The sequence below is a fragment of the Chelmon rostratus genome, chromosome 16 (assembly GCF_017976325.1).
Source record: "Chelmon rostratus isolate fCheRos1 chromosome 16, fCheRos1.pri, whole genome shotgun sequence".
Lineage (NCBI taxonomy): Eukaryota > Metazoa > Chordata > Actinopteri > Chaetodontiformes > Chaetodontidae > Chelmon > Chelmon rostratus.
The window spans coordinates 10079945-10106897 of NC_055673.1; the positions used below are offsets into that span (position 1 = coordinate 10079945).

At 40.7% G+C, this 26953-nt stretch overlaps 1 protein-coding gene across 3 annotated transcripts in view; it reads right to left on the bottom strand.

Annotated features, from left to right (window-relative positions):
• akap9 (A kinase (PRKA) anchor protein 9) overlaps positions 1-26953 on the bottom strand; it is a 64205-nt gene that overhangs the window by 16925 nt on the left and 20327 nt on the right. For 2 of the 3 annotated variants that reach the window (XM_041956091.1, XM_041956088.1), the window contains exons 9-26: positions 25951-26031; positions 24030-24177; positions 23723-23793; positions 23500-23620; positions 23150-23247; positions 22766-22874; positions 22287-22521; positions 20368-20422; positions 19052-19399; positions 18527-18805; positions 16658-16794; positions 16148-16350; positions 13819-14051; positions 6632-6794; positions 4123-4217; positions 3544-3661; positions 2521-2559; positions 1362-1594 (exon numbers count right to left, since the gene is read on the bottom strand). In XM_041956091.1, the coding sequence (XP_041812025.1) occupies positions 1362-1594; positions 2521-2559; positions 3544-3661; positions 4123-4217; positions 6632-6794; positions 13819-14051; positions 16148-16350; positions 16658-16794; positions 18527-18805; positions 19052-19399; positions 20368-20422; positions 22287-22521; positions 22766-22874; positions 23150-23247; positions 23500-23620; positions 23723-23793; positions 24030-24177; positions 25951-26031 (2766 nt within the window). The remainder of the gene's footprint in view (positions 1-1361; positions 1595-2520; positions 2560-3543; positions 3662-4122; positions 4218-6631; positions 6795-13818; positions 14052-16147; positions 16351-16657; positions 16795-18526; positions 18806-19051; positions 19400-20367; positions 20423-22286; positions 22522-22765; positions 22875-23149; positions 23248-23499; positions 23621-23722; positions 23794-24029; positions 24178-25950; positions 26032-26953) is intronic. The other variant, XM_041956089.1, reaches the window with a different exon arrangement.

Consider the following 26953-nt stretch of genomic DNA (forward strand, 5'->3'; position numbering starts at 1 on the left):
TTTGCAAAAACACTTGAATTCACCTGTTGAGAAACTCGTTTGCTTGTCACAGAACTCCTTTATAACAAAGGCTGAGAGCCCACTGATCCAATTAGTCTCCACTTATGTGAGACTAATTATTTTCTCCCACTAACACGTCAGATTTAGACATAGAAAATATATAGATGATCATTTCAGTCCAACTGTAGAGTTTTTAATGTCTTGATTATTAATCACAAACTGAACAGCTGTTTTTATTGTCGCACAATTGGCTGCCAAAATAGAAACGGTTGTCAGAACAGAAAAATAAGTCCATGTCTATGACAAAGGATTGGTCAAATAATATAAACACATGTTTACAAATGTGCTCATTCCATATTTGTGTGTGACCGACATCAACAGGACAGAATAGAAGAAATCTGCCACAACCCACATCTAGACGATTGCATGCCGACTCCAGGCCAAGTGGCCCAATTATGATGATGGGAACACAACTCATTAGAACGTGAGCCAAAAATGACAGGGACCCTGCCCCTCCCCCCACCCCCAAAAAATAAATTGTGAAATCAGTAGAGTAGCTTTTATACAGGTTTCCTACCTATATCAACTAATAACATCAAGCCTTTAAGAACAAACATTCAAATGAGTTTCACTGTCAGCTGTCAGAAACTTGTGTGGTTACATTTGCAAAAACACAAATCAGCACCTCTCTACTCCAATATCAAGGTGTTGCCTTCAATATATCAAGTCGCAAGAAAACTAAAACTAAAATTGATGTCTTCAAATTGCATTTCTTTGTCCAACCAACAGTCTAAAATACAAAGATATTTAATTTACTGTGATTAAAGACAATGAAAGCAGCAACTTTTTTAACCATTATACATCTGGTGTACTGTAAGGGTTGCACATATATAATGCTCTTGTATAGTTTTTATTTTTACTTTTATTCTCATTTTTGTTTATATACCTCTAATTATCCTTTTTTTTGAAAATGTAATATATCAACAAAGGCTTATCTCACCTTATAGATTCACATGAAACACATCTATTTTCTGCATTTTGGCCTAGAAATGACTCAAACAGCTAACAAATTTAAAAAATTCTAGCCCGTTTTCTGCTAATCAGCTCATCATTTGATCTGAAGAGAACTGGTAAAAGAATTTCATTCATGATTTAAGGTTTCACAATAAAAGTAATAAATAGTAATAAAAGAAAAATAAAATACTTTTGTCAGTCAGATCAGAGTACATATATGCATATATATACACACACACACACACACACACACACACACACACACACACACACACACACACACACACACAAAGATATACAACATTTTGAATATTAAAGTAAAACTGGTGAATTTCTTTGCCACTTACATCGAGGAACCTCCTGTTCTTCTCCAGCTGTTTCTCCAGAGCTTGGACCTGCTGCTGGAGGTCTCCGCTCTCCGTCCTCTGAGCGTGCTCCAGCTCGATCACCTTGTTGACCTGCTCCTCCAGCTCCGCCTCCAGCAGCTTCACCTGCTTCAGGAGGTCGGCGTTCTCCTTCTCCGCCTGACGCTGCACCTCTACTTTCTCTTTCATCAGCTTCTCCGTCTCCTCCAGCAGGTCTACAGAATACAGTGGAGGGAGGAGGAGAGGTTAAATATCATTGCCTGTCAACTAATGGGGGCCATCTTAAGTTAATTATTCATTCAGGTTTGATTTCAGTGACGAACAGGATGCTGAGATGATGTTACTGAGTCGGAAGTCTTTAAGCTGTGCAATTAGATCGAATTTTGCTTTTTGCCATGTTCAAAATGTTGCAGTTTTATATGTTGCGTTCACAATTGCAGCTTCATCTGGCTAACTTCAGACTCTTCCAACATCTCAGTCAACTTCCCAACATAATGGCCCGTTGCAGAACATGATTCCCCATCATGATGCCTCTTCGCCCTTCCACTGCCATCAGTGACCAACCCACACCGGTTTACCCAGGATCAAACCCCGCAGGATTAGTGCAAAAGTAACAAAGTGATAGAGTGCAAATGACAGAACAAACATGTGGACAGCCCAGACAGTGCAATATCCATGCCGAATAAGCATTGACAGGCAGGGGAGAGGGACTTCCTGAACAGCCAGTCATCTCACTCACTCACAGAAATGCTGTAAGCGCAGCATCAATGGATCTAAAATACATATAACAATTAAAAAAGATGCCTCAATTCAGAGTGTGGATGACTGACAATTAGGAAATAATGACTACACATAAGTGTCTGAAGATAACTTTAATTTCATCATGCTAAAATGAGTGCTAACACTGACTCCAAGACATTAAAAAATGACGAACCAGGACAAAAATCAGTCAAAATGAAAAGCTGAAGCAAAAGGTTAGTGACTGAACTGAGTGAGTTTGTGAGCCCATAGCAAGCAAGCTCCAAGCTTTGTTGGTGAGTTGCTGGATTAGGGTTAGAGAGATAGACTGTCACTCAGCTACAGTAGACAATTATAAGAACATATAGTAGATATGACTGAGCCATGCTCAAGGTGGACACACCTGCTTCAGGTGCTGCAACCATTGCAGCTTCAACTAGGCCTACAGGAGAATAAGAAAGCACAGGGATGTAACATGCTCTTGTTTTTTGTCATGAACAGGAAAATTCTTAGAAAAAAGAAGAGAGAAGGACGGAGATAGAAAGGCAGTGCTTTCCTGACGGCTTCACAGTCGAAGGTAAAGGCTGCAGAAAGGATGATGAGAAAGGAAAAGGTTTCTGAAGTAGCCTGTTTGGTTTATACCCTGAAATACACATTACTCACCCTTTTATCAGAGAACGTACGCATGGGATTCCTTTTTGATAATACAGGGGTTACAATGCAAAATTAGCAGATACAGTTATCGGGTTTCTGGAGAAGTTCTTGGCAAACACCTGTAAATTTATGATTTGCGGCATAAGTACTGGTAGCAAGTGTTTAAAATATGTAGATAAGCATAAAGAGCTGCCTCAGTGATCCAACAGGCCAACAATCCCCATCACTGGCAATGCAGCCAATTATGGCTCATACATTTTTTATGTCATTTTCATTAGGCCACAGCAAGAACTACAAAAGAAATCAATATGAGGCCTGTGCACCTTTAAATCAGAGCTGTCGCCCTTTCCTGGAAACCAGTATAGATGCAGACCTAGGTGTTGTATACTGTCTATGTACTGTAATAAAACCTACAACATGCAGCTGACACTGACACTGGGTTAATAATTCACACCAAATCTACCTGTCCTGTGTAATTCAAGGAGCAATTTATGTTTTATCTTAGGTAAGTGGCCTTCCATTAATACACACATACCAAACAAACTGTCACTTGAAACCTTCAGACAGTCACAAAAGAGGTGAGATTTTAAATCTCCTCATCTTTTTGCTGTGATGTCTACAATGCAATAAAGTACACAAAATCAACTCTACACTTGTTGAATAAATTAATTTCCTGAGATTTTCCTTTGAACTGTGATAACTTCCAGTGAGGCTCTTAAAATTCTCTCTCTATATATTTCCTTCTTCGGTGAGGGCATTCTGGAATACATACGAAGCTCGCGGGGCCCAGCGTGCTCCCTCATGGCGTCTTGTTGCCGTGACAGCAGCTCCCGCTCCTCCTGCATCTGAAGCCTCTCCTGCTCCAACTCGTGCAGTCGGCTACCTGTCACCTGCATAGATAAACAACAGTTATACAACATTATATATGATGTCAGGTGATATATTTTCCTTATCGTAAAGCTTGACTACACAGAAAATGCTTGCTGTTGGTTTTGGCCTTTAAACAGGATTTGTTGACAATAAGAAATATAGAAAATATTACCACAATAATCCTTTAAGTGCTATTCTTGAATTTCCCCATCTGGGGATTAATAAAGTCTTATCTTACTGTAGCCTGAATATATACATGATGCATAATATGACACTAAAGAGAATCAAAATTACCTAACAGCTCACGTTTTTTTTCCTTTTTTTCTTTGAATTCAATCTCAAGGATTTACACGTGAGTCACTCACTGCTGAACTGCACCACAGGCAAAATACATGAATGTACCTTTCAACACTGTCAAGTCATGTGCCATCTCACAAAAAGGTAATTATTTTTCCTCCTCGCTGCAGCTGGAATGCCTCACCTGCAGCTCTTGCTCGAGGCTCAGCTGGAGCTCTTCCTTCTGACGCAACTGCTCCTCCAACGCAGCCCGTTCACCCGTATAGCCATCGATCAGACCTGAATGTGGACGAAGCAAGAGAAGGACAGTTATAAAGAAAGCACAATACAAAGAGCCCTGATATGGAAAATTTTCATTTAATTTTTGCATTTTTGTGACCCTCCCACTCTGGCAATAACTCAAAAGAAGAATTAAAGAGGAATTACTTTGAGTCTTGAGTCTAGCTGCGGTCTCTCTCTCTCTCACACACACACACACACACAAGGCAGCCATCCAGATGAACGAGCACTTAACAGCAGAATACAAAATCCAAGGTTACCGACAACACAGGCGCTAACAAAAACATACACACATACTCGCAAAGGCACACAAACAAGCACAGAAACGCAGTGGCCAACACAAGTGGGCAAGTCTGACCCATTTTGCTTGACATGAAGTACAACACTGAGCTGTAAACACAATGGATGGCTCCATCATTACTGTACTGCCCTGTCACAGGTCAGCAAGCATGGAGCACAAGGATGGTATTTAGTTCATAGCTACATTTACTGTAGCTGGAGTGAGACCAGTTATAAGGTAAAATGTATACGTCTTCTGCCTTGATTCTTGCTTGTAGCTCATATGTAGCTAATGTGTGTTATTTAAGAGAGGCAGAAGGTAAATATCACCTGTGCTGTCAGGAGATAACTATCATTACAGACACTTAAGTTTGCTTAAGGAGGGATCCCTCAACGATACACAACTATCAGATGCACATGATTACTGGCTGAAAAAACATTGTCCACTGACCAAACACAACTCTATAATCACATTTACTCTCCAACACAGTAATTCCAAATCTTTACATTGTCCAACTTAGCCTTTTTGTCTTGTTGAAACATAACAAAGGCAAACATTTAATCCTGTTTTGTGTTTTCATTGACATATACAGTAGGAAGAGGGACCAAGTGTCGGCACATACCAGCAAAAATACTCAAGATGCAAGACTAAAAATAAATATGACTCCAGGGCACAGAGGAAACTCTAAAACATGTTCTTTCTCCACCAGGCCCCTAAAAGATAATTAAACCATTTATTTTGGGTCTAACAGTGTGCAGACCTTTCTGCTTTGTGCCTTTCATTGACACATAATACATTCCATTAATCAGTGATAGAGGATATTTTTCCAGGTTAAGCAGGTCTCTTGTGTTCATTCAAAACCAGTTTGAAAAGGCCGCACCCTGAGTAGATCCTCCAGACAACAGGAATTATCTCTCTTTTATTTCATTTCAAGTAGATGTCCTCGAGACACAGGCTTAGCAGATATTAAACACTCCCTAAACGTTAATGAAGAAAGCATGCTACATGGCCACATAGGCTCAGCTGCCCTGCAACTCATTTACATGCAATGACAGGTTGGTGTGTAGCATTTAATCTCCATTAGAGCTGCAAGGATTAGCCTATTGGTCAATTAGTGAATCAAAAGAAAAATTTAATTCGCGACTTTTTTGATAATTGACTAATTATTTCAGCCATTTTTCAGGCAAAATCAAAAAATATTCTGTAGTTTCAGTTTCTAAAATGCAATGCCATTGATTTGGAAAACGAAAAAATGGCTGCAGCTTTAGTCAACAAAGAAGAGAATTAATAGTTGCAGCCCTTCTCTCTATAACGTCGTTCCTTCTTTTATTTTCTACAGCCTGCCACATGGTCTCCCTCTGTGATGGTCTGTCCTGTAGAACTATAAAGTTTTTTTACGATGGCAAATATTTGCTGGTCTTCAGCACAGGAATACAGAAAACAAACATCATAGCAGGATACTACTCAAGTAACAGACAATACAAGATTAGAAAAAGCTATAAACTCACCATTGTTTAGTGCGTACACAAAGCCAGAAACAGAGAAATGACTGCTGTACTGTACATTTGTAAATCAGCCCAGTCGACTGCGTTTGGTGTTTGAGAGAGTGGACGTGGTTGCAACAGTTGACCCTCGAGGACCAGCTGTCTCTGACATGGATGGGGAATCTCACTAGCTGCACCCCCGACAAAATCTGTAACAGCACTTAAACTGACTTCCTGATGAATAGAGGTTGATAGATTTCAATGTCTTCCCAGACCAATTCCCCTCACCTCCACACGCAACCCCTCATCATTTAGCAATCAGACATTCAAAGACAAATCAGAGACAGTCTGACAAACAGCAATTACCATTTGTCAATTTCTCACCACAGATGGTCTCACTCTCCTTTACTCTCCCTTTCAAACAGCTGAACCCATCACTCCTTTTAACACCCCCCTCCCCCAGACACATGCACACATGTATTTTCACTCCAGTGCCTTATGCTCTGTTTTCTGTAATCATTCTGACATACAGACCCACATCGTCACACCATAATTAGAGTCCATAGAGAAAAAGTGAGTACTTCATTCATTTCTTCCTTTAAATAAGCTGTTTTTTTGTGTGTAAAAACACATTATCCAGACAAACTCACCCTCAGCACGGTGGAGTTCCAGAGCCAGCTGCTCGCGTGCCCGGGCCTCCTCTGACAACCTCTCCTGCAGCTCCTCCTGCTTCTGCAGCAGCTCGTTCATCTCCTGGTTGTGGCGGAAGGACTCCCGCATCAGCTCAGTCTGGGTCATCCGGGCATGTTCAAGCTGAGGGGGGAAGAGGAAAGAGATGGGTTCACATGAGCAGAAGAGTTAGGAAGGAAGAGCGGTCTTTGTATTAAATAAGGTTAGGAGAAGAGACATTAAAAGTTATCTGTAAACGGACACCCCACCAGTTTTACACATGGAGATCAGTTCACTCGTCATGAGGAGATCTAGATCAAATCAACTTTTTCTGGCTCATGTGTCATCAGGATCTCAGCTTGGAAGAGTTTGATCAAGTATTTTTGTTTGAAACACTAAGAACAAACAAGTTAGCTTATCTCAGCCTTTGCTGTATTGGTTTGGATCAGTCTTATAGATTAATTCAAAATCACTGGATCACCTCTTTAATCTTGGAGTAAAAAATATCTATCATGTAAAAGTAGTCAGGTATGATGCCAAAGGTCAGGGGTGGTACTGAGGTATACAGCTGTAATCTCCACTGTGAACTATCACATGACATGGGAGAAAGTAAAAGGAATTTGGAAAAAGTTTCTCCATAACTTAATCACATAATCGCTTCCAGCTGCATATTGACAGTTGACGGTTTAATTGCACTACAAATCCTGTTGTCCAAATTACTGATGCAGAGTGAGTTATAATTAAAGTTCATGTTTTCAACATATAGAAAGTTTGGTCTCATGTAGTGCATAACGTCCAGCGGGGGACTTTATATACATTTTTCGTTATAAATTATTTTCTTCCTATTTACCATAGAAATGTATAATTTCTAATATATTAGATATTGATTTCAACTACTTCTCAAAGCCAATCTGAAAAACAGATTTGTCTACTTAAAGGTATAGTTTGGGTTTTCTAAAGTGGGGTTTGTATGAGGTACTTATGCATAGTCAGAGTATTGCCTACAGTAGATGGTGGTCAGCATGCCCTCAGTTTGGAGAAGAGTAGTACCCAGGGACGGCTGGTATAAATGGGCTGACAGGGCTCAGCCCTCCCAAGCTAACACACAAAAGATCAGAAAACTTACAACAGATTGTTTTGAGTTTAGGTGAAACCAAAGGTAGCACCAGCACCTATCAGTCAAAAGAAAAACATAGAATGTCTCTAAATGGGCTTTATTTATTTTTTTACAGCCCCAGCACGTACAGTCCGCTTTCATTCTTTTTGTTCTTGTAAGTGATTGACAGGTGTCATGTCACGCCCCTGTGATTTACTGATCATTTGGGCTAACTTCAGTCAGCCCACAAGCTGCTGACTTTTGACCAATAACAGCGACTTAACACAGCGGTGCTGCTATTTGTGACAGAGTTGGGAAGGAGGGAGAAAAAGTTCAGCTATGGTGGGCGTTGGCATGAACGAGGTGGATTATTTGCTTTCTTGTCCATTTTCCTCAATGTCTTTGGAGGAAGGAGCTGGAATTTAAGAGACAGGGATCACATCGGCCAACCGATGAAAGGTGAAATTGAAAGGTGAGCTGATTGTGATGTACAGTAACACAGAGTTCGGGGGTTAAAGTCGGCTTTGTCACTTTGGAGGATGCTGACGGAGAACAACCTTCAAACACTTTTTCTGAGACACTGACATTAACACAAATAGCCATCCCAACTCCAATGACATCGGCAGAGTCAGAGAGGTGTTTCAGTACGCTAAAGAGGAATAAATCGTTTCTCTGAAGTACGCTGGGGCAGGACAGATTGAATGCATTATCCATGCTGTCTATCGAGAGGGACTTCATCCAAAAATTACCAGACTTCAATGACATGGTGATTAACCTGTGAGCATCCCAGAAAGGCCACCAGCCGCCACTGGTAATACCCATACAGAAGCTAAGAAATGTACTGCTGTGGATGGGGTCAGCAAAAAAACATATTTTATCCACCTAAAAGACATCCCATTTAAAATAATCAGAATAAGTTTAAGTCATATTTAGTCTTAGGGTTTCTTCAAATGAAATCCTAAGACATCTTTTTTTCGACATCACTTTCTCCCGAAGTGTCTCTTCTTTTTACCTGATGGTTAGTTGATCTTGTCTTATCCTGTTGTTTTAATTCTTCTTTTTCTATTTCATTTTATTTTTTTTCCCTTGTATTTGTTGTTTTATCACACATTGTTTTTTGCTTTTATGTTAAGCACTTTGTGTTGCATCTTATGCATGAATTGTGCTATATAAAGTTTATTCTTATATTTATTATTAATACAGTGCACACCATGCATAGGAATATGGAAGTTTAACAGTTAAGAAGATAAAATATAGTTTATGGAAATAAAATATTCTAAATATGATGTACACTTAAACTGATACTGATTTTTTTCTTTTCCATGGCTAAAATACTGTATGCTGCTGACCCTGTCTACGGCAATACATTCGGTACTACTCTCTCTCTGCTTCTCAAAACTGGGGCCATGCCAACCAACTTCTACTGCAGGTAATATACTGACTATGGATAAGTACTTCATAGAACCCCTAAATAATCTCAACTATTACTTTAATATACAAGGTAGAATTAAGTCAAATATCATCTGGAAAGCCAATTGATTAATCAAGCTCTTTTCAACTTACTTAGAAAAGCGCTTTTAAGAATGTACTACTATTGTTACTAGTGCTACTAGATCAAAAGTCAATAATAAACGAGGTTATGTATCTGAAATATGCCGAGTTAATGATATAACATTTGTTTTATGACCTTCTAGTCAGGTGACAGGAGGCATATTTTCCTTGCGGCACAGCTATGAAATCATCATAACGCAACAACCTTTCAGCAGGCTCACATTCATCCAACAGTCGCTTTCCACATATTTCCATATCTCTCTGAGCAAAGGTCTTATTGTAACATTATGGGAACCAGGAAGTGGTAACGTGACTCTGCCACATAGAAGTCATATTATCTTTCACCTACGGTTTCAAAAGCAGCACAGATAGAGTTGCTGTGCTCCTATGTGGAATGACATTCAACTTAGACCACATCGGCATGTGCAGACCTGAACTACATAACACACGCTGTGAAACTACACCTATAAAATATTAACAGCACAGCTCTTTCGATCTGACTACAGACTGTTTAAACTCACGCAAACACGAATCTCTGGTTATAATTTTAAAACTGTCCAACACAGTGTGGGTAACCAGGCGTAAACTTACTGTATAAGGAGGAGTGGGCAGGGAGATTTTGGAGATGACCTTAAGAAGGTGCCCATTAGTCCTGTGATTGATATGTGAGATTTGAGTCTGCACCACCACAGCATTTTTCTCATTCAAGGTGCTGCATAGTGGGAAAGGTCGGGGAAGAGGTACACGAGATTCCACCTCGTATACATCCTGGTCCTCCCCTTCCACCCACGTCTTGCTCTGCATGCTCGAGTTCCAGTACGAGCGGTAGGAATCCATGGTAAAGGATGAATGGATGAAGGAGAACTTCCAGCCTCGGGTTGTTATGTCAGAGGTGCTTTTCTGGAGTCATCAAAAGAGGTTTCCATTTGCTATGATCCGTCAGGCTGAGCCTGAGAGAAGAGAATGAAGTCCAGCGGGGAATGAAGCGGTGAGCAACGTTGTGGACAGCTCCAAGCAACAGTTTCTATGCATGCGCCACACACAGAGGAAGAGTAAACAGCATTTGGAGAGGGTGACATTCACGTCATGTCAATCACATTCTGCCTGGTGGAGGTAGAACCAGTTCCAGGTAAACAGTGAGAGAGAAAGTCATCCAGCAACGCAGACAAAAAGTGTCATCCTCAGCAGCAGGTGGAAGTCACATCTTGGTCCAGCAGCTTACAGATCATTCCTGAACGTGACCGCAGGAGGTATGTAAACACAAAGGCAACCATTTCCTCTCTTCACGTCCTCTCTCCAACCCTCTCTCTCTGTTCTCTCTGACCTTCTTTCTTCACAGTAAAACCATATCATGCCGCTCGGTGAAGCTCACACCCCCACGCCTGCTCCGGGCTCGCTCTCGTCTCTCTCTGCTCTCTCTCTCTCTGGAGACTCATTAACAATACTACGTGGCCGTGGCAACTCTGACCTGTGCGGAAGCCTCCCACGGGCCCCTTTTAATTGTTTAGTCCAAGCAGCAGCCAGTCGAGGGTGAAATGATAGTGCTCCGATCTTAAGTCTTTCACTCCTTCCTTTTTACTTCCTTTAAGGATTGCTGTCATTCCTTCTCCACGCATGCTCCCGTGCTCATACCACAATCTTACTCACTGTACCCGGAGCGCACACTTGTCAGGCGAGGTTTACTAACCCCAGGCAGACTGCTGTCACTCTCATACACTCGCTTCACCTCTGTCTACCCACGTGCTTTAAAAAAAAAAAAAGAAAGATTAAATCCCAGACTTCCGGGCAGCTTTCACCACTCAGGACGACAGGATTTTTTCCTCCACTTCCTACATTGATCGCACACAGCAGGGTACTGTTTGGCAGAAGTGGGAGGGAAGCAGGAGTGGCTTCAATCTTTAGAACCAGAGAGCCAGGTAGGTTTGCAAAGAGATCACACACTCGCCCCACACACACACAAATAACCCACAGACAGCACATGCCCTTCCCGCGAAAAGTTGTCAAACTGGATTCCCTCCCTATGTGGCCGCACAAAAAAGCAATTAAGGCGCGCTGCCTCTTGGTCCCACCCACTGTCTGTGTTTGACATGTCAAACATCATACTGACTGCACATGAACAATTTCCATTTCTCACTGAGGCGTCTCACCGGCAGATAATGGCGAAAAGCAAACACATTCCCGATGCAAATGATTTACAGCAGTAGTTCAACACAGACACTTAACATTCCTGATTGGCTTGTTACATCAATCTCTGATCATGACGCTGCTACACAGGCAAGACACGATGATCCAGCACCGCTGACGACAAGACTAATGTAGATCAGATCAATAGCAGCAGCAAAGTCATTGAACAAACCATTAGAGGCGTGGTTGAAAACAAGTTTATTGTGCTATTTATTGTGTGTACTTGGAGCAGATTTAAACTGCGTAACCATGTAATCTGCTTGTAAAAACTAGAGTGGGTCATTTGGGGTTACACCCGCTGATTACTTTCATTTTTGAGTATTTTCTTGACTAATTTATTAAACGTTTGTTCCTATTAAATGTCAGAAAATAGTAAAAATGCCCATACATAATATAATTGCATGTTTTTTCCAACTAGCAGTACAAAAGCTACTATCATAGAAGACGAAGCAAGACATTTTTGAAGCTGGAACCATTGAAATGATTGAAATGCATTAAATGACTGATGATCAAAAATTGTTGCAGATTTATCAAATTAGCATTTCAGCTCTATTCTTTACTATCATACCCAGCCTCTGTTAGTGGGGCAAATCAGACTGTGGTATAAAAAAGTACTACACAGAGAAAATCAAAATAATTTTCTATTCTACAAGACAAAATAAATGAAGTGAAGCAAACCACCAGGAACATGCCTGAGAAAACGACAGAGTGGGTGTACTGTAATCAAAATGTAATGAATGCAGCCTTTAAAACCCCCAAACATGTAAATTATTCAATATATAACATTCATCTAGCATGTACTCTGTGGTTTACAACAGTGATGCTTGGCCTGAAATTTCTTTAAAGCTATTTTTAGATTGCCAAGATAAAACCCATCTCAGCATGAGTAACGCATGAATTTCAGCCAATGGGAAGATGTGCTGTGCAGTCAGTTACAGTAACACATTCAATGGCCTAGTTAAACCGGCCCGCTCTCTGTGTGCCGACACTGGACGCAGGGGGGGCGCACTGCATGGAGAGCCTGGGGGGTGGAGTTGTTCTACCCAACTGGACTATGATTGGCCGATCGACCAGACAAAAGCTCAGTGTAAATACAGCTCGTATCTATAGGCAACCAGTGGGAATGAGGCAGCTCTTTTGTGTGTGAATTCTAGACAGGCCAACTTTGTTGCCGGCCACATTCTGCAGTCTCATCCCCATTATGCCTCCATGGACAGGCGTAGAAACTCACAGAGGGGGTTAACAGTGTCGAGTGTGGGTATTTAAACGTTTTTACAAAGCCCAAATGTGTCACTAGAGCCTTCTGTTCATTGGTCACTTTTAGGCACATACACACGCAGGACCGTTCATGAAGGATTTCACTTGACAAACGACTATAAACCATGGATGGATATTTTAAAGAAGTGTAGCGTACTGAAAAGTGTCATCAAATGTTTGGTCAGATTCTTTGGCTGGTTTGTAAATTAGTCTTTGATTATTTTATCCTAATTTACAGAAATAAGGAAACTTGCTCAGAATCCAACATTTTGGGAAATGTGCTTACTTGCTTTTTTGCGCTTAAATGAGGAGATTGACACCACTGGCTGCCGACAAACAGTCCCAAATTGTTGTTTTTACTTGTTGGCAACATATAATAACTAATGACCTCTACAGGTGCTGCTAGGATGATTTTATTCCAATTGTACAGAGCCAGGCTAGCTGTTTCTCCCAGTTTCCAGTCTTTAGGCTAGATAAGATAATTGGCTGCTGGATTCAGCTTCTTGTTTACCGAACAGATTAAAGGGTGGTGCCGATCTTCTCATCTCACTCTCACCAAGAAAGTGAATAAACCTGTTTCACAAAAATGTCCAACTATTCCTTTAACACTGATGCATTAAGCAGTTTGGCATATTTTTTTTATCACAAATTAGAAAAACATTTAAAAACATGGTTATGTTCTGGAAGATAAACTATTGAGAAAAAGTATTGTTTCTGTACATTTTTGTACTGGCATCAATTTAAACCTTTCAAAAGGCTCCGCAGCCATAATATGAACTGTGAAATTCTTTTGCATCTTACTGAATTAGCACTCTAGCCTGATAATTCAGACTGAACTGACATGTTGTTTCACTTAATTCATTCATTTTAAAATTTAATTTAATTTTTAATTCATATTTTAATGTTATTATACAGAATTTTTATAGTCTATTTGAATCACTGAACACATCTTAGCGTTGTGGTGGTAATTCAGAGGTCAAAACAAGGCTAACTCATACCAAATTTATATGATAACTGTTTGCAAAAATATGGCAGAATACTTCAAAAAAACAGTGGTAAATAGGTACCAACGGTTTGTACCTGGTTGGTGGTGTCGGTGATGGCCATCAACATCTTCTCCAGAGCTGTTTGGAGACGGCTGCTGATGCCCATCAGACATTCCTCGTTCTCTAGCTGTGTCCCCGCTCCCAGCAACAGGCTTTCCATCATCTGCTGGGACACCTCCAGACCCTCGTCAGCCTCTGTCTCCCCGGACCACAAACTCACATCATCTGCTCCAGTCTCGCTACCCTGGAGACTTTCTACAGAGTGACCTGGTGTGACCAGAGGAACAGAGAGCAGGAACATATCACCCACAAACCTCAACGGATTTAACGCTGACTCAGATAGTTTGTGACAAACAGGTCTGTTACAGCTTCCTTGAGAAGCTTGCAGATCTTTTTTTTTAACTGTATGGTCAAACTTTAGATGGATGAACCAAGATACCGTAAGAGAATAATCATTTGAAGCTTGCATGATGAAATAAGTGGAGGTGAGGCTTCGTATAGGACAAGTACAACCTTAACAATGCTAGTCATGTGTAGTTTATATTCAAAACAGAGCAGGATGTAAGGCAGTACTGAATATATAACCATAATAATGGTGTAGACTCATACATCATCAGGATCAAATAAGCACACGATGCTGACATGGCTATGCCTTGAAGCTCGTAGCTAGTTTAGACTTTGTAACCTCACATTCTCACAGGAATATCATGATAGCAGCAGGCAGCAATATGGGTCAAACTTAACAATGAGCTGTGTTTTTCTTTATATGAAAACGTGGACAATGTTGACATGCAGACACACCAGGATTGAGCAGTGGATCTTTTAAAGCATGGAGGTAGGTCAAGTTATTATTATGGCAGCATCATGCAAGTCACTGGTTATAACACAATTTAATTCTTCTCATCTAATTCAACAGATTTAAATTCGCTATAGCCATTCTAATCTACGGTCAAATACAATTAGTCATATGGAACCCAAAAGTGTTGAGTTCTGTACTCTCTGCGTGAGCTGTGCAGTTCTATGGCAGGATTCTAGAAGGAGGCGACATTAGCATCTCTATATTTGGTGCTTTTGTTTTTTACTGGAATATTGCTGTTGTACGTCATTTGAAAGTCATTTACATAAAAACACATGATAAGATTAGAGAAGTGCTAGCGCTGCTGCACTAACACACTGTCATGCAGGGACGTCATTTGATGAGCACCAACCATAATTTGCATGCAAGCATGTGATTACACCAGCAGTGACCTAGCATTCACAAGCGACTCCAATTCAAGACTGATATCTACTGCAATAATGTGCAACACAGCAGGAAAACAGGCTTCTGAGAAAATATGTAATGTAATGCAATGGCTGTTTATTACTTTAAAGGACTCATGTCATTTGTCCCACACAGTGACTGACACTTTTTGATTTAATCTATTTATAGATGCAATACTGCAAAGCATGCAGGCCAGAATGAAACCGGCACAATATTGAATTTCACTGTGGAGATACATTTTGAGACTTTATATTTCACTTTAAAAAAAGGAAAGGGTGAGCCTAATGACAGATTGGTTTATTAATCCATGAGGGGGTAACTCTACCAGTGAGCTATACTGTGATACTGATCAATACGAATAAACTACGGTCTTGGTATAAGGTATTAAGTATCAGGATTAGCTTGTTAATATGAGACTTTGTTGTCTTTAGCGCCCATGGAGTCACCACCTAGAGTTATAATGAACCATTCAGTGGGCACGCAAATCTGATATTTTTCTGACATCTGAGGAGTACCTGTGCATGCTGTTATTTGCGTGTGATCAGGTTGAATTTGCGTGTGACAACGGTGCATGTGCAAACTCCAGAAGAAGAGGATCCACTCTTTGTTTATGTAGTAGCATTCTGCAGTCTTGGTGCAGTATTGCTCCGTCACACTGGACTACATTAGCAGCAGAGGAGATCAGCTTTAATTGTAGTCACTGCTGCCACTCTATATGTGGCGTCAGTGCTATCTCTTTCATTGGGTTGCAGGTTGTCTACAAGTGCAATTAAGAACAGATTTCAAAGCTCCAATAAATTATTTTGTTTTCCAGACTTGACAAATGCGAACTGATTCTAAGCTTTTATTGGATTTTGGGTGCCAGCCTGCCAATGGCCCCAGATGCTAATGCCAGTGCAGCTGCCGTGGTGTAAAACAACAAAGCACAGATTTATTTCTGATGTCTTGTCTTGCTTGCTTGTTAAACTACAAATCTCACCTCCAGCTCACTACCAACATCTGGCCAAACATATTTGGGTGGGTTGTGCTGTCGAATCTGTTGCCCAGACATAGATTTAGCAGCATTTACGCTAAACTGATACTTAGACCTGATGTTACTTGCCTGCAGGTCTGTGGGGCTCTGTGTTAACTCTCTGCCAGGTAGCTCTCTGTGTGGTGGAGTGGGGAGGTGCAGGCTGCTGTGCTCCACTGGAAGCAGACAGACTCTGCATGTGGAGGCCCATCGTTTCCTCTGCTGCCGCTGTAGTCTTCAGGACCTCAACCAGCACTTGACTAAGTTTCTCGTTGGCCTTCCGCAAGACATTTCTGAAAGCAGCAAAAATGTTAATAGCAAGTAAAGAACAGTTTCTTATTCTAAATATCTAAGCCAACAGAAAGGTTTGGCACAATTAATGACATATTTGTCACTCTTTGACAGACCACACACTAAAAATCGAGCATACTTTGGCAAAATTAATCTTTTTCTAATTCACGTACAGTAATAACACAAGCAAACATGCAACAAGCTATCATGAAGGAACAAGTCAATACAAAGCTAAAGTTAAGAATATTCTCCTTCGTAGAACATCTATGTGCACAAACTTGATTTAATTAACACAGATTCTGTCACTACCTTTCAGTGTCCTTATCGGAGGACTCTCCATCATCCTGCAATGATAATTTGCCTCCACGAGCCTGCTTTATTGCCGGCCCCCCTGGATCTTCCTCTTCCTCATCTTCTTCTTGACTGTCTTCTCTCTTCTTTAAGGCCTGCACAGGCAGAAGAGAGAACACAGACAGCAGTCCTGTCATTGCAAAGTTGCAGTTGGATAAACAGATTCCTGAAAACTCTGGACAGCAAACGGCAGAGCGGCTGTGTGTGCGGCCATTAGTAAAAGTGAATTCAAATAAGGCGCACACACACACACACTGCCCTTGTGCACACAGACACAAAGACGCACTTCTAACTCCCATAGAGCCAAGAGAAACACTAGTATCTTTGTGCTGCTATGGCAACAGGTGCACCTGAGGCATAGCGACTCACAGAGGCGATAGCTCCACCTTCTGGAAGAACAGCAGAAGTACAGTCACTTCACTCCCAGACACTACACTGTGCACAGACTGCAGATGAGTGACACTGGTCTGATCACAGTCAAAGAATCCCTTCCTCAGACAGTTTGATAGTTTCCTGAGTAACAAACAACAATCAGTGCTGTTCACTCAGAGATCAGAAAAACAAAAATGTTTTTTGGAATTATTTTTCAATCTTTTGTGCCATATATATATTTTTTAAATTGTTTCACAAAAACTACACACTGTAAACTTAAGACTTCCTGTTTCACATACATAGTATTTCAAGTTTTACACCTCTACTGTCAATGTGTTCCTGTTACTGTTGTGTTACTGTTAATTGCCTAAAATCTACGTTCAAATTAAATAAAAAGGGTGTCATTCTGTTAAGATAATGTTCTTAATTAACACAAATCCTGGTTTTTATACCAGCTCTTCTCCACCTGACTTACAGTGTAAACTTTCCCACCTCACATGATCGTTAAGACACAAGCACAAGTCACATGACACATGAACTGCGTCTGCACAGGATGTACACTTTGCGTGTGCACATGCTCTTTTTAAAGAGACTCACTACCTTTGAGCTTTGTCTAAAATAGAAGCTACATGCAGTCGAGGTCTCAGCAAAACAGCCTTCTGGCTTTTTATGTCACATTTATCAACCAACACACAATCCACACAGTTTATTTTCTACAACACTACAATGAACTCTTGCAGAAATTTCTGCTGGTGGCAGTTTTTGCAGAAATGAGATAATTCAGGAGAATTTAGGAGAGAATAACATCATGCATCTAAACCTTTCAATTGAGTGTTGGCGGAAAAAGTACAGACATTTTTCTCGTCATTAAAACTCACCTCAGCCAATTACAGAAGCTTAAGAACTTTTTTTAACTGAACGATCTTTACTGAATCACTGTGTTGGAGCAATTCATCTCAACAAAACTGAACCTGACAGGCTCTGCTATCACACAGTTAAAGACTAATCATGCAATAAATGGTCAGTGAAAGCCTAGCAAGCCCTGGGGTGAGTTCTTCAAGCCACTAGGAGCGATTTAAAAAAAACTCCAAAATCAACATGAGGCAACCAGTGCATGCACACAAGAAAGTATGCACGAGTAAGAATGTAAAATCTTCTCCTTTGACAGCAGAGGATAAACAAATATGCTTCCTGTAAAATCAGAATTGTTGTGAGAGACTAATTAAAACTATAAAAATACTTTGATGGTAACATTGAGGGGGAATCACTGTGAGCAGGTAAAAAGCAGTGAAAAATAATATCAATATTAGCTCCAGCATACCAATCAATGATGGAGTAATGGATGCAACACCTGCATTGCGACACAGTGCATATAAAAACTAATGACACAGCAGTAATGAATTCTCTCAGATGAAATTAATGAAATTTGGGGAGTGTGGTGAAAGTGATACCGACCTGATCTGTTCTGGATCCAGTTTTCTGCAGCTCCTCTTTTAACTTTCTGATCTCAGCATTCCTCTCCTCCAGCTCCCTCTCCAGTCTCTCCTTCTCCGCCTCCTCCAGCCAGGCGCCCGAGGTGAGAGAAGCTCCTGGAGACCGATCCTCATGCTCCCTCTCCTCCACCTCCTCTTCGTCCGACTGGGTCTGCATGGACGTGCACCTCTGGCAGGCACTCTTGTTGATTCGAGCCAGCTCAGTCTGCTGTGCAAACTCCACAGACATCTGAACTATGGCCTGTCAGAAAACACCAATCCAAAGATAAAGTGTCTTACAACTCTATTTGATACATAAACACAGAGATCTAAGAGTCTTAAAAAGTGTTATTAGCAATTTTACAGAATAACTCTCTTCAATTGGAGTTTCTTTCTTCACACAGATTCAAAGATGGAGGGATGAAACAACAAACTGAATGTTACCAGTTTTATTGATACTGAATAGACCCAAGAGTTGTATGAAAATACAAAATATATGGTCACCTACCTTGGCGACTTCCTCCTCAACTCTCTTCCAGTCTTGTTTCACTTCCAGCTCAACTTGCCCAGCCGCCCCGAGGCTCTCAACGGAGCTTCCAGCACCGTTAATACCGTCGAGATCCCGCTCCTTCTCTCCTCTCTCTCCCTGGTGCTCCTCTATTTTCCACTCCGGTTCCCTTTCTTCTCTCAGTCTCCTCAGCTCCCTGTTGTGCTGCGCCTTGAGCTCGGCTACTTCTTGCACGTACTTGTGGTAGAGAGCTTTCCTCAGCGCCTGCAGCTGTACTGACAGGCCTGCAGACCTGGCCGACCAGCGCAACTCCACGCCTCCCTCTGACAATTCCTCCTCACCCTGGTCCTGTGAAGAGGAGAGGAGAGGAGAGTAAAGAAAGCAGAGAAGAGGGAGAAAGAATGTTACAAAATTAAAACTAGTGTACAAGATAACAGCTGCTGTAGTGTGTTAAAATGAAGCAGATAACTAAATAAGAAGTTACACATAAAAGTTCCTCAAGACTGTTCCTGAAATAAACATGTGCTCTTTACTGTAGCTAGACCCCACCAGGCCTTTAACCATGATTAAATACACTGTTTTGTTCTTTCCACCCTCCCGGGATGATGAAGCGATACAGAGATGTCCTGCATTACATTACAGCTACATTTTTACCCTAACACACTACCACTCTTGTCTTGTAATGAATCCCTGTCTGTTTCACAGCAATTCAGCTTCTTCAGTACCAACAGCCACAAGCTAGAGGCTTGAAGACTTCCAAACCAAACATACAATGTCTTAAAGTGCATCATGCTCAAATTTGTTTCAGTTTCTTTCTTGTTCTCGCTCTTCCCGGCTTCCTGTCAATCTTCCACCCTCCTATCTACCTCTCTGATCTCTGCATGAGTCGCAATCACACGAGCTGTGGCTACTTTGAGGTTTGAGGGAGAGACAAACTAAGACACGATGGAGGTTGGACTGGCGTGAGTGAGATGTGGCTTAAATGGAGGGCAGCTCATTCACGCAACACAGAATCCTCCTTTCACGCAGCCGCCAAGACTAGAGTATGTCCGCTTGGTTCACGAGCAACGCACTAAAACGGCAGGTTATGTAACGTCGATCCCTTTTAATCGTTAAGATATAGGACCCTTCATGACGCTGCTTCTAGAGCAAAGCTGTGGATTCAGGGCAGGTTTTAGCCTAAAGGCTGCAACTGCCCCCTCCCACCCACCCGTACTGTCATAACTTCTTAATGCATGCACACGTTGCAGCTCGTAGTAAGATGTAATGCATGTGACATGGATGATTTAGATGAGGGCAAAATGTAGCAGCCAAACCTTTTGTAGTTCCTCTCTGTGCTCCTCCATCCCCTCAGAGCTGGACTCTGTAACTCTGGACAAGCAGAAAGGAAAAAACGCGATGTCAAAATCAATTGTTCTACAACCTCAAACAAGTTTTAGTGTTTGATACAGGGTTTTTTTTTTTTTCATTTCTCTTTAAAATTTTCTACCTGGTAGCCAGAAAGGCAGTGTTACTTTGCTACAGGCAAGTATAAATTTAAATTCTTAAAATGTACCTTAGGGACCACAAAGCAGCCATGGTTTGTATCATTATTCATGATTGTACGTCAAAACTAAAGCTGAGCTTACATGTTTTTTGTTTGCAAGCATACGAGTCTCCAAGGATAATATTATGATTAGTGAGTGATGGAGTTAATAGATTCAGCTTCAAAACAACAACAAAAAATATGAATGATATTAAAATGCCATATAAGTTCCAAAAGTATTAAAGAAAACACAAACTGCAGTGATTAGATGACGAGGGATGCATCTGATAATTATCTTAATTGTCAATTAATCTACTGATATTTTTTGGACTAATTAATTAATCATATAATTGGTCTAATGTCTATAAAATGTTTGGAACTAGAGAAGAATTTCCCATTAGTATTTCCTTGGCTTCTTCAATTCATAGTTTTTTCTGACCACCACTCCAATAAATTAATGTTTGAAAGTTTGAATGAATGAATGTTTGATATTTTTCCATGAAAATTGTTGCAGTAATCTTCTGTCAACCTATTTATTGATTAATTGTTTCAACTATTAATAAATTCACTGTCCTTTATAGAACATGTTACCTTGCACCACTTCATGAGTTAATGTAACTGGACATAATATAATAATATACTATATCGTATCAGGATATACCAAATGTGACTGTACAGGGAATAATTTTCTTGAACATGGCTGGAGTTAAAAAAAAAAAAGGATTTAAGAAGCTCATTGGTGTTAAAAACCACTTCAGTAATTATATTTACTACAAACAGTGGAGGGCAGCAGCTCCTCAGTTCTCATAGTTACTGCCTCAGTGTCAGTCCAGAGGAAGAGCTCACACATTGTACTACAGTTTGGTTTTGGAACAGTTTGTGATATAAGTTGTTAGAAGTGTATAAACAACCAGTAGACCTTACATACATTATTCAGTAAACACAGTTAATAATACTGTCTTAAATTAAGTGTAATTATGTATTTTTGTTCTGACGGGGCATATACTTGTGTACAGAAGCATGGGTGATAAACAGGTACACGCAGGCTGACACACTTTTTCAGGAACCTCATATAATTCAAAATACTGAGTGGGGCTTGCTTAAAAGGTCACATTCATCTTGTATTCTACATAGCACTTTAGTGCTTCGATGATCACGTCCCTCAGGAAGCCATCTGGAACAGCTGAAAAGGAACTTTTATAGGTTAGTGGGCTAACAAAAGGCATGAATAACGCTTCAGACAACCCAGTGAATATTTCATTAGGGAAGGCCTTATTGTCGTCTGGAACTGGGTCAGGTAGCCTCCACGCGCTACACAGGATGTGCAGCCCAGACCGATTAGAAGCTATCTGGACAAGATCATGTAGATCATGCACTCTCACATGCACTCAGTCAGTCAGGATCACTGTGCTTTTTTTTTAAATCAGTGGAGCTATTTTAAGTATATGTTATCTCCCAAACTCAGAAAATGTGTATCTATGTTTCACCTTACCTAAGTTTCCTGTGTTTAACATATATACACACACACACACACACACACACACACACACACACACACACACACACACACACACACACACACACACATATGTATAACTGTCCTTATCATTGTCTAAGTAAGGAGAGTTTGTTGCACATTTACATTGCCTCGGTCTGAATCCATAAGCACATATTCTATATGTGGACACATTAAGAATCTGCTGTCATCACCTGAAGTGGGTCTGAGTGCCTGTGACCTCCTGCAGTCGCTGCTGCAGCACGAAGAGCTCGGTGAGGTATCGCTCCTCCGTCTCTGTGGCCTGCTGCTGGTAGTGAGCTCTGAGATGCTCCACCTCCTGTCTGTGACTCTCCTCCAGCCGGAGCTGCTTCTCCTGCTCTTCGGCCTTCAGCCTCTGTAATTCCTCGGTGAGGCGGGTAGATGGTGCAACACCCCGCTCCTCCACGTCTAATGATCCAAGAGGTGAGATGTGAAATTTGTTATGCTCAATTGGACAGCATTTAAGTTCAGAGTCAGACTAAATAGTGAAATGAACTACACAGTGAGGGATACAGAGAACAGAAAGAATACTACAGAATACTGAACTTTTATCTGTTTGTCATCTTATGATACGCCTCTGTGTTTTGACTCAGTGACCTGACATCATCTTGCATGCTTTTCATGTTTCGTTCAAGAGGATAATTCCATTTACCTTTGCTTGTCGAGGGGCTTAAGCTGCTGGCAACTTGCACACGCAGGTCAGAGATCTCCTTCTCAGTGCTGCTCTTCAGTTCATCGTACGACATCTGCAGTTCCATCATCTAGGAGACCAACAGAATTATTGGTGTGTTATCCTCTCTGTTCCCAAAAACACACTACCTATGTGTGCCATTTCTATACCATACACTCACTGTGCACAATATGTGTGCAGTTGTATACAAACACTATCTGCAGTATGCATTAAAAAAAACTACATAAAGTTCTGACACATTTCATACTAATAGGAAATGATACAGTTCCACACATGCACCAATGCCTGCTATTTTGGACACTGGGACTGGGACACAGCTCATGCCCACAGGTGTGAAGTTTTTACCTTGTTCCCGTCAGCTCTCAGCAGAGCCTGAAGTTGTGACAGTCGAAAGTGTTCCTGCTCAATCGCCTCCCTCACCTGCTGAAGACCTCTGTAGAGCTCTATCAGAGAGAGCAATGTGTTTTGTAGATTAGGTTAAATTGTAATGGAGACACTGGGTGATTTTATTTGAAAATGTGCAAACATGCTGCTAAGTTTTGATTAGATATTTAATGCATTTATTTAAAAGCTCTTCGTAGGTATAACATTAACTAAATCCTGACCGACAGTGCTACTTATACTGAAAACACCTATTATACTATCTTTGATAGTTGTTTTAAGCTGTGATTTAATTTCTTTAAAAGACAAATTACCTCTGGCCTCCATTACAGTGGAGATGAATTCACTAGTTTCTGGTCTTTCCACTGAAGGGGGCTGCCGGGCCTCTGCATCAACACTCTCCACAAACTCTTCACCAAACATCTTTTGAAAACACTGAACACATAACAGACAGAGACAAGGTCAAATGTTTTTGTAAACTGACAACACACAATATTAAAAATCATCCAGATTAGACTATATGTCTTCAATAATTACCTGAATGATCTCACTACATTCTTTCGACACTGCTTGTAACATGTTGTGGTATTTGAACGTTTTTGGTTCATCTGGGGGGAAAAAAAAGAAGAAAAGTGAAATCAACTGAACAATTCAAATGTTTAACATGTTTCACACAGCCCCTAATAAACACACTATAACCAATAAAATACAGAACAATGCTGGATACATCAGCCAATCAGAATCCTGTTCTGTTTGGCTCCATTACGAATGATACAGCCTCTCTGAGGGGACATGTGCTTTTCCACAAACGCACAGGAAGACAAATGACTACACATCTACTCACCCGGGTCACCGTGATCTTTCAGATTCTGGAGCTTCAGCTCCAGAGAGTGTGTGCGGGCGTCCGTCTCCTCCTGCAGCAGCTCGAGCTGGGCGGCGTGGATCTGAGACAGGCTGATGCGCTGGGCCTCCATCTGCAGCCTGCACTCACCCTGGAACACACAGGAGGAAATATCATGACATTAACACGGATGGAATAAACCACAGGGAAAGGTTTCTCACAAGTATAATTTGATTTTATATCGGAGTGTTTGTCTTAATATTCCAGAAAATCTTCATGAGATGACACTAAATGACACTGAGAGAAAAAAACACTCCATACAGTAGATGCATATCACTAATAATTTATCATAAATTAAATTATGCAGCATGCTACATACATCTGCTAATCAGACGAGCTAAATGATTAAATAACATAATTCCACCAATCCTATTTTTATGACAGCAGCACTAGCTATCTGTGTTCAGGATGAGAGGTCTGCTATTATCACTGCTGTAACAGAGAACAAAAGGCAAATAGTGAGGCCTCTTTCTCTAATTATGCATTATGCATTAGCACAAATTCGTTAGGGTTACACAACTATGAAATTGTGATTCTGTTACCTTTGATGTCAGATGTTTTTAAAGTGCACTCAACATTTTAATTAGGCCGTATTTAAAAGCCTTTGTTATGATACAACCCCCCCATTCGTGCTACATCTGTCAGTACAGTGCAGAGAGTCCTTTCAAACCTGTAACAGCTCAGATGTTGCTGCTTAAAACATGCAGACAAGAGACGTTCAGCGCCTGACAAAGCGCCAACAAGCAACAGGCAGCTGTGTTGTGATGGGCCGCTGCTCCACACACACACCAGCAAGGAAAACAGAATTACTTCTTTGATGATAATTATACAAGTTTGCTAAAAAAAATATAACCTCTGCTAGAGAGGAAATTACTCAAGCCCCTTCCACATTTAGTAGAACATTTATTGCAAGAACCACTTGAACAAACTGATTTTTTTAGAGGCATTTAAGAGAATTCATGGCAATTTTCATGTACCTGGAATTATTTTTCTGTCCTCTTCAAGCCTCTCATACAAGTCATGTAAACTACAGAGTCTTTTTCTACAGTGGGGAAAAAACACTTGTTTGTAATGAATTACAGTATAAAACCCTAATCTGAATGAATTTGGAGTTTAAATACCGTAGGACACCTAAAATGAAAATAAAGTCTACTGATAAAACAAATTACTGAGATGTGTGATTTGAGGATTTTTAGATTTAATTGCCATATTTTTGCAGGGCATGTTTTACAGTTCAGCAGTTGCTAGGAAATTTCTCTCACTCCCACAGCTGCCTCAGGGCTCTGTCGAGGATCATCCTCTGTTGCACTACACAGTCCGACATCAATGACCACTTTGCTTTAGAAAGATGTTTCCCAGTCCCTCTTTACTTCTGTCATGCTACGGCTCTGCTCTGATAACACTTCATAGGCAGCTGTTTTAGTCCTCTAATACCACTACTGACAATGCTAAATTTATTTTATTTTTGGCTGCAGATTTCTGGCTGCAGGACTTTATATTCACAGTTAAGATCTCCTTTTCATGCTCAGGTAACATTTTTGTCAAACAAACAGAGCAGAAGAGGCGGCCTTATACAGCTGTTTGGGGGGGGTTGTTATTCAAATGATCAAATCTCATAAACATGTCTAACAATGAACAGGTGGCGTTCATCAGGTTGAAAGGAGCATTTTACAACACGTCTACAGTTAAGGGGGGTTGGTGAATCTTATGTTTTGCAAACTTCAAAAAGAGATATTTAGGATATCTTGTACTTCAGCTGTATGAGCACCTATCTATCGACCTTTACGCCACACTGTATGATGTGCGAAAGCCTCTACTGACACTGAAAAGCAAAAGGCAGGATGTGCTCTTAAGTGACATTTACATGCTCAGTAGTCTGTCCCTCCTCCTCTGCTCCCTGACACACGACAGGCTCCGTATGGTGGCTCCTCCCATGTCTGCTCACCTAAATAAGCAAGCAGAAGAAAAACGCTGAACTTTTTAAATAACTGTTGCACATATTACCCCAGCACAAATGCATATGACACTGACGGACAAGATGGACCATCACTTCCTGAGGGGGAGCAGAAGGTAACCGTATTCAAAAGATCCACTATAATTTAAGGCAACAGGCTGCCAAATATCTTGCAGTTTACCTTTCAGTTTTGTTTCACCCATGTGGATTGTTTTGATTATACCATATATCTGAAAAGACTCAACAGAACATCAAATATGGATTGAATAAAATATAATTTTCCCATGCTATTAAGCATCAGGAGCAAATTCTACTACTATTTTAAAGACATTTTAGGTTTTTGATCAAATAAAAATGTCTTTTTGGACCATATGTAGCGTTCCAACCCAGGAGGCGACAAAAACAATGTGAAACACATATGAAATGGCAGACACTGTTCACTATCTTTTGCCTGGTGTAACTGAGACACAGCTTTAAGTGACACAGACACAGAAGTGACTGGGGTAAAATGGCTTCTCACCTCAAACCCTTCACTCCCTGCAGGATGGAAAGAAACTAGAATGTACACATTTCTACACAACGTCAATGATTCATTGCTATCAGAAGACTGTGCATGATTGTTTTATTTTCTTTTTTTGTTGGTTTTCAGACCTTTTCCGCATGAAATTCAGTTTGAAGACCAGCAGCATCAAATGAAACCACAATATAAATATTGTATTGTGCCCCTTTAAAAATGGGAATGAGCAGAATATCGATAGAGTCTTGACACTGTTACGTGCAGGCTTTGCTGCGTGTGCATTTTCTATATTACATTATGCTTGCCACAATAATCCCACTTAGTGTCGCTGAACAATCTGCGCTCTGCACGAACTTAAAAACATATTGCTATCTTTGAACACAACAGTGAGACTGT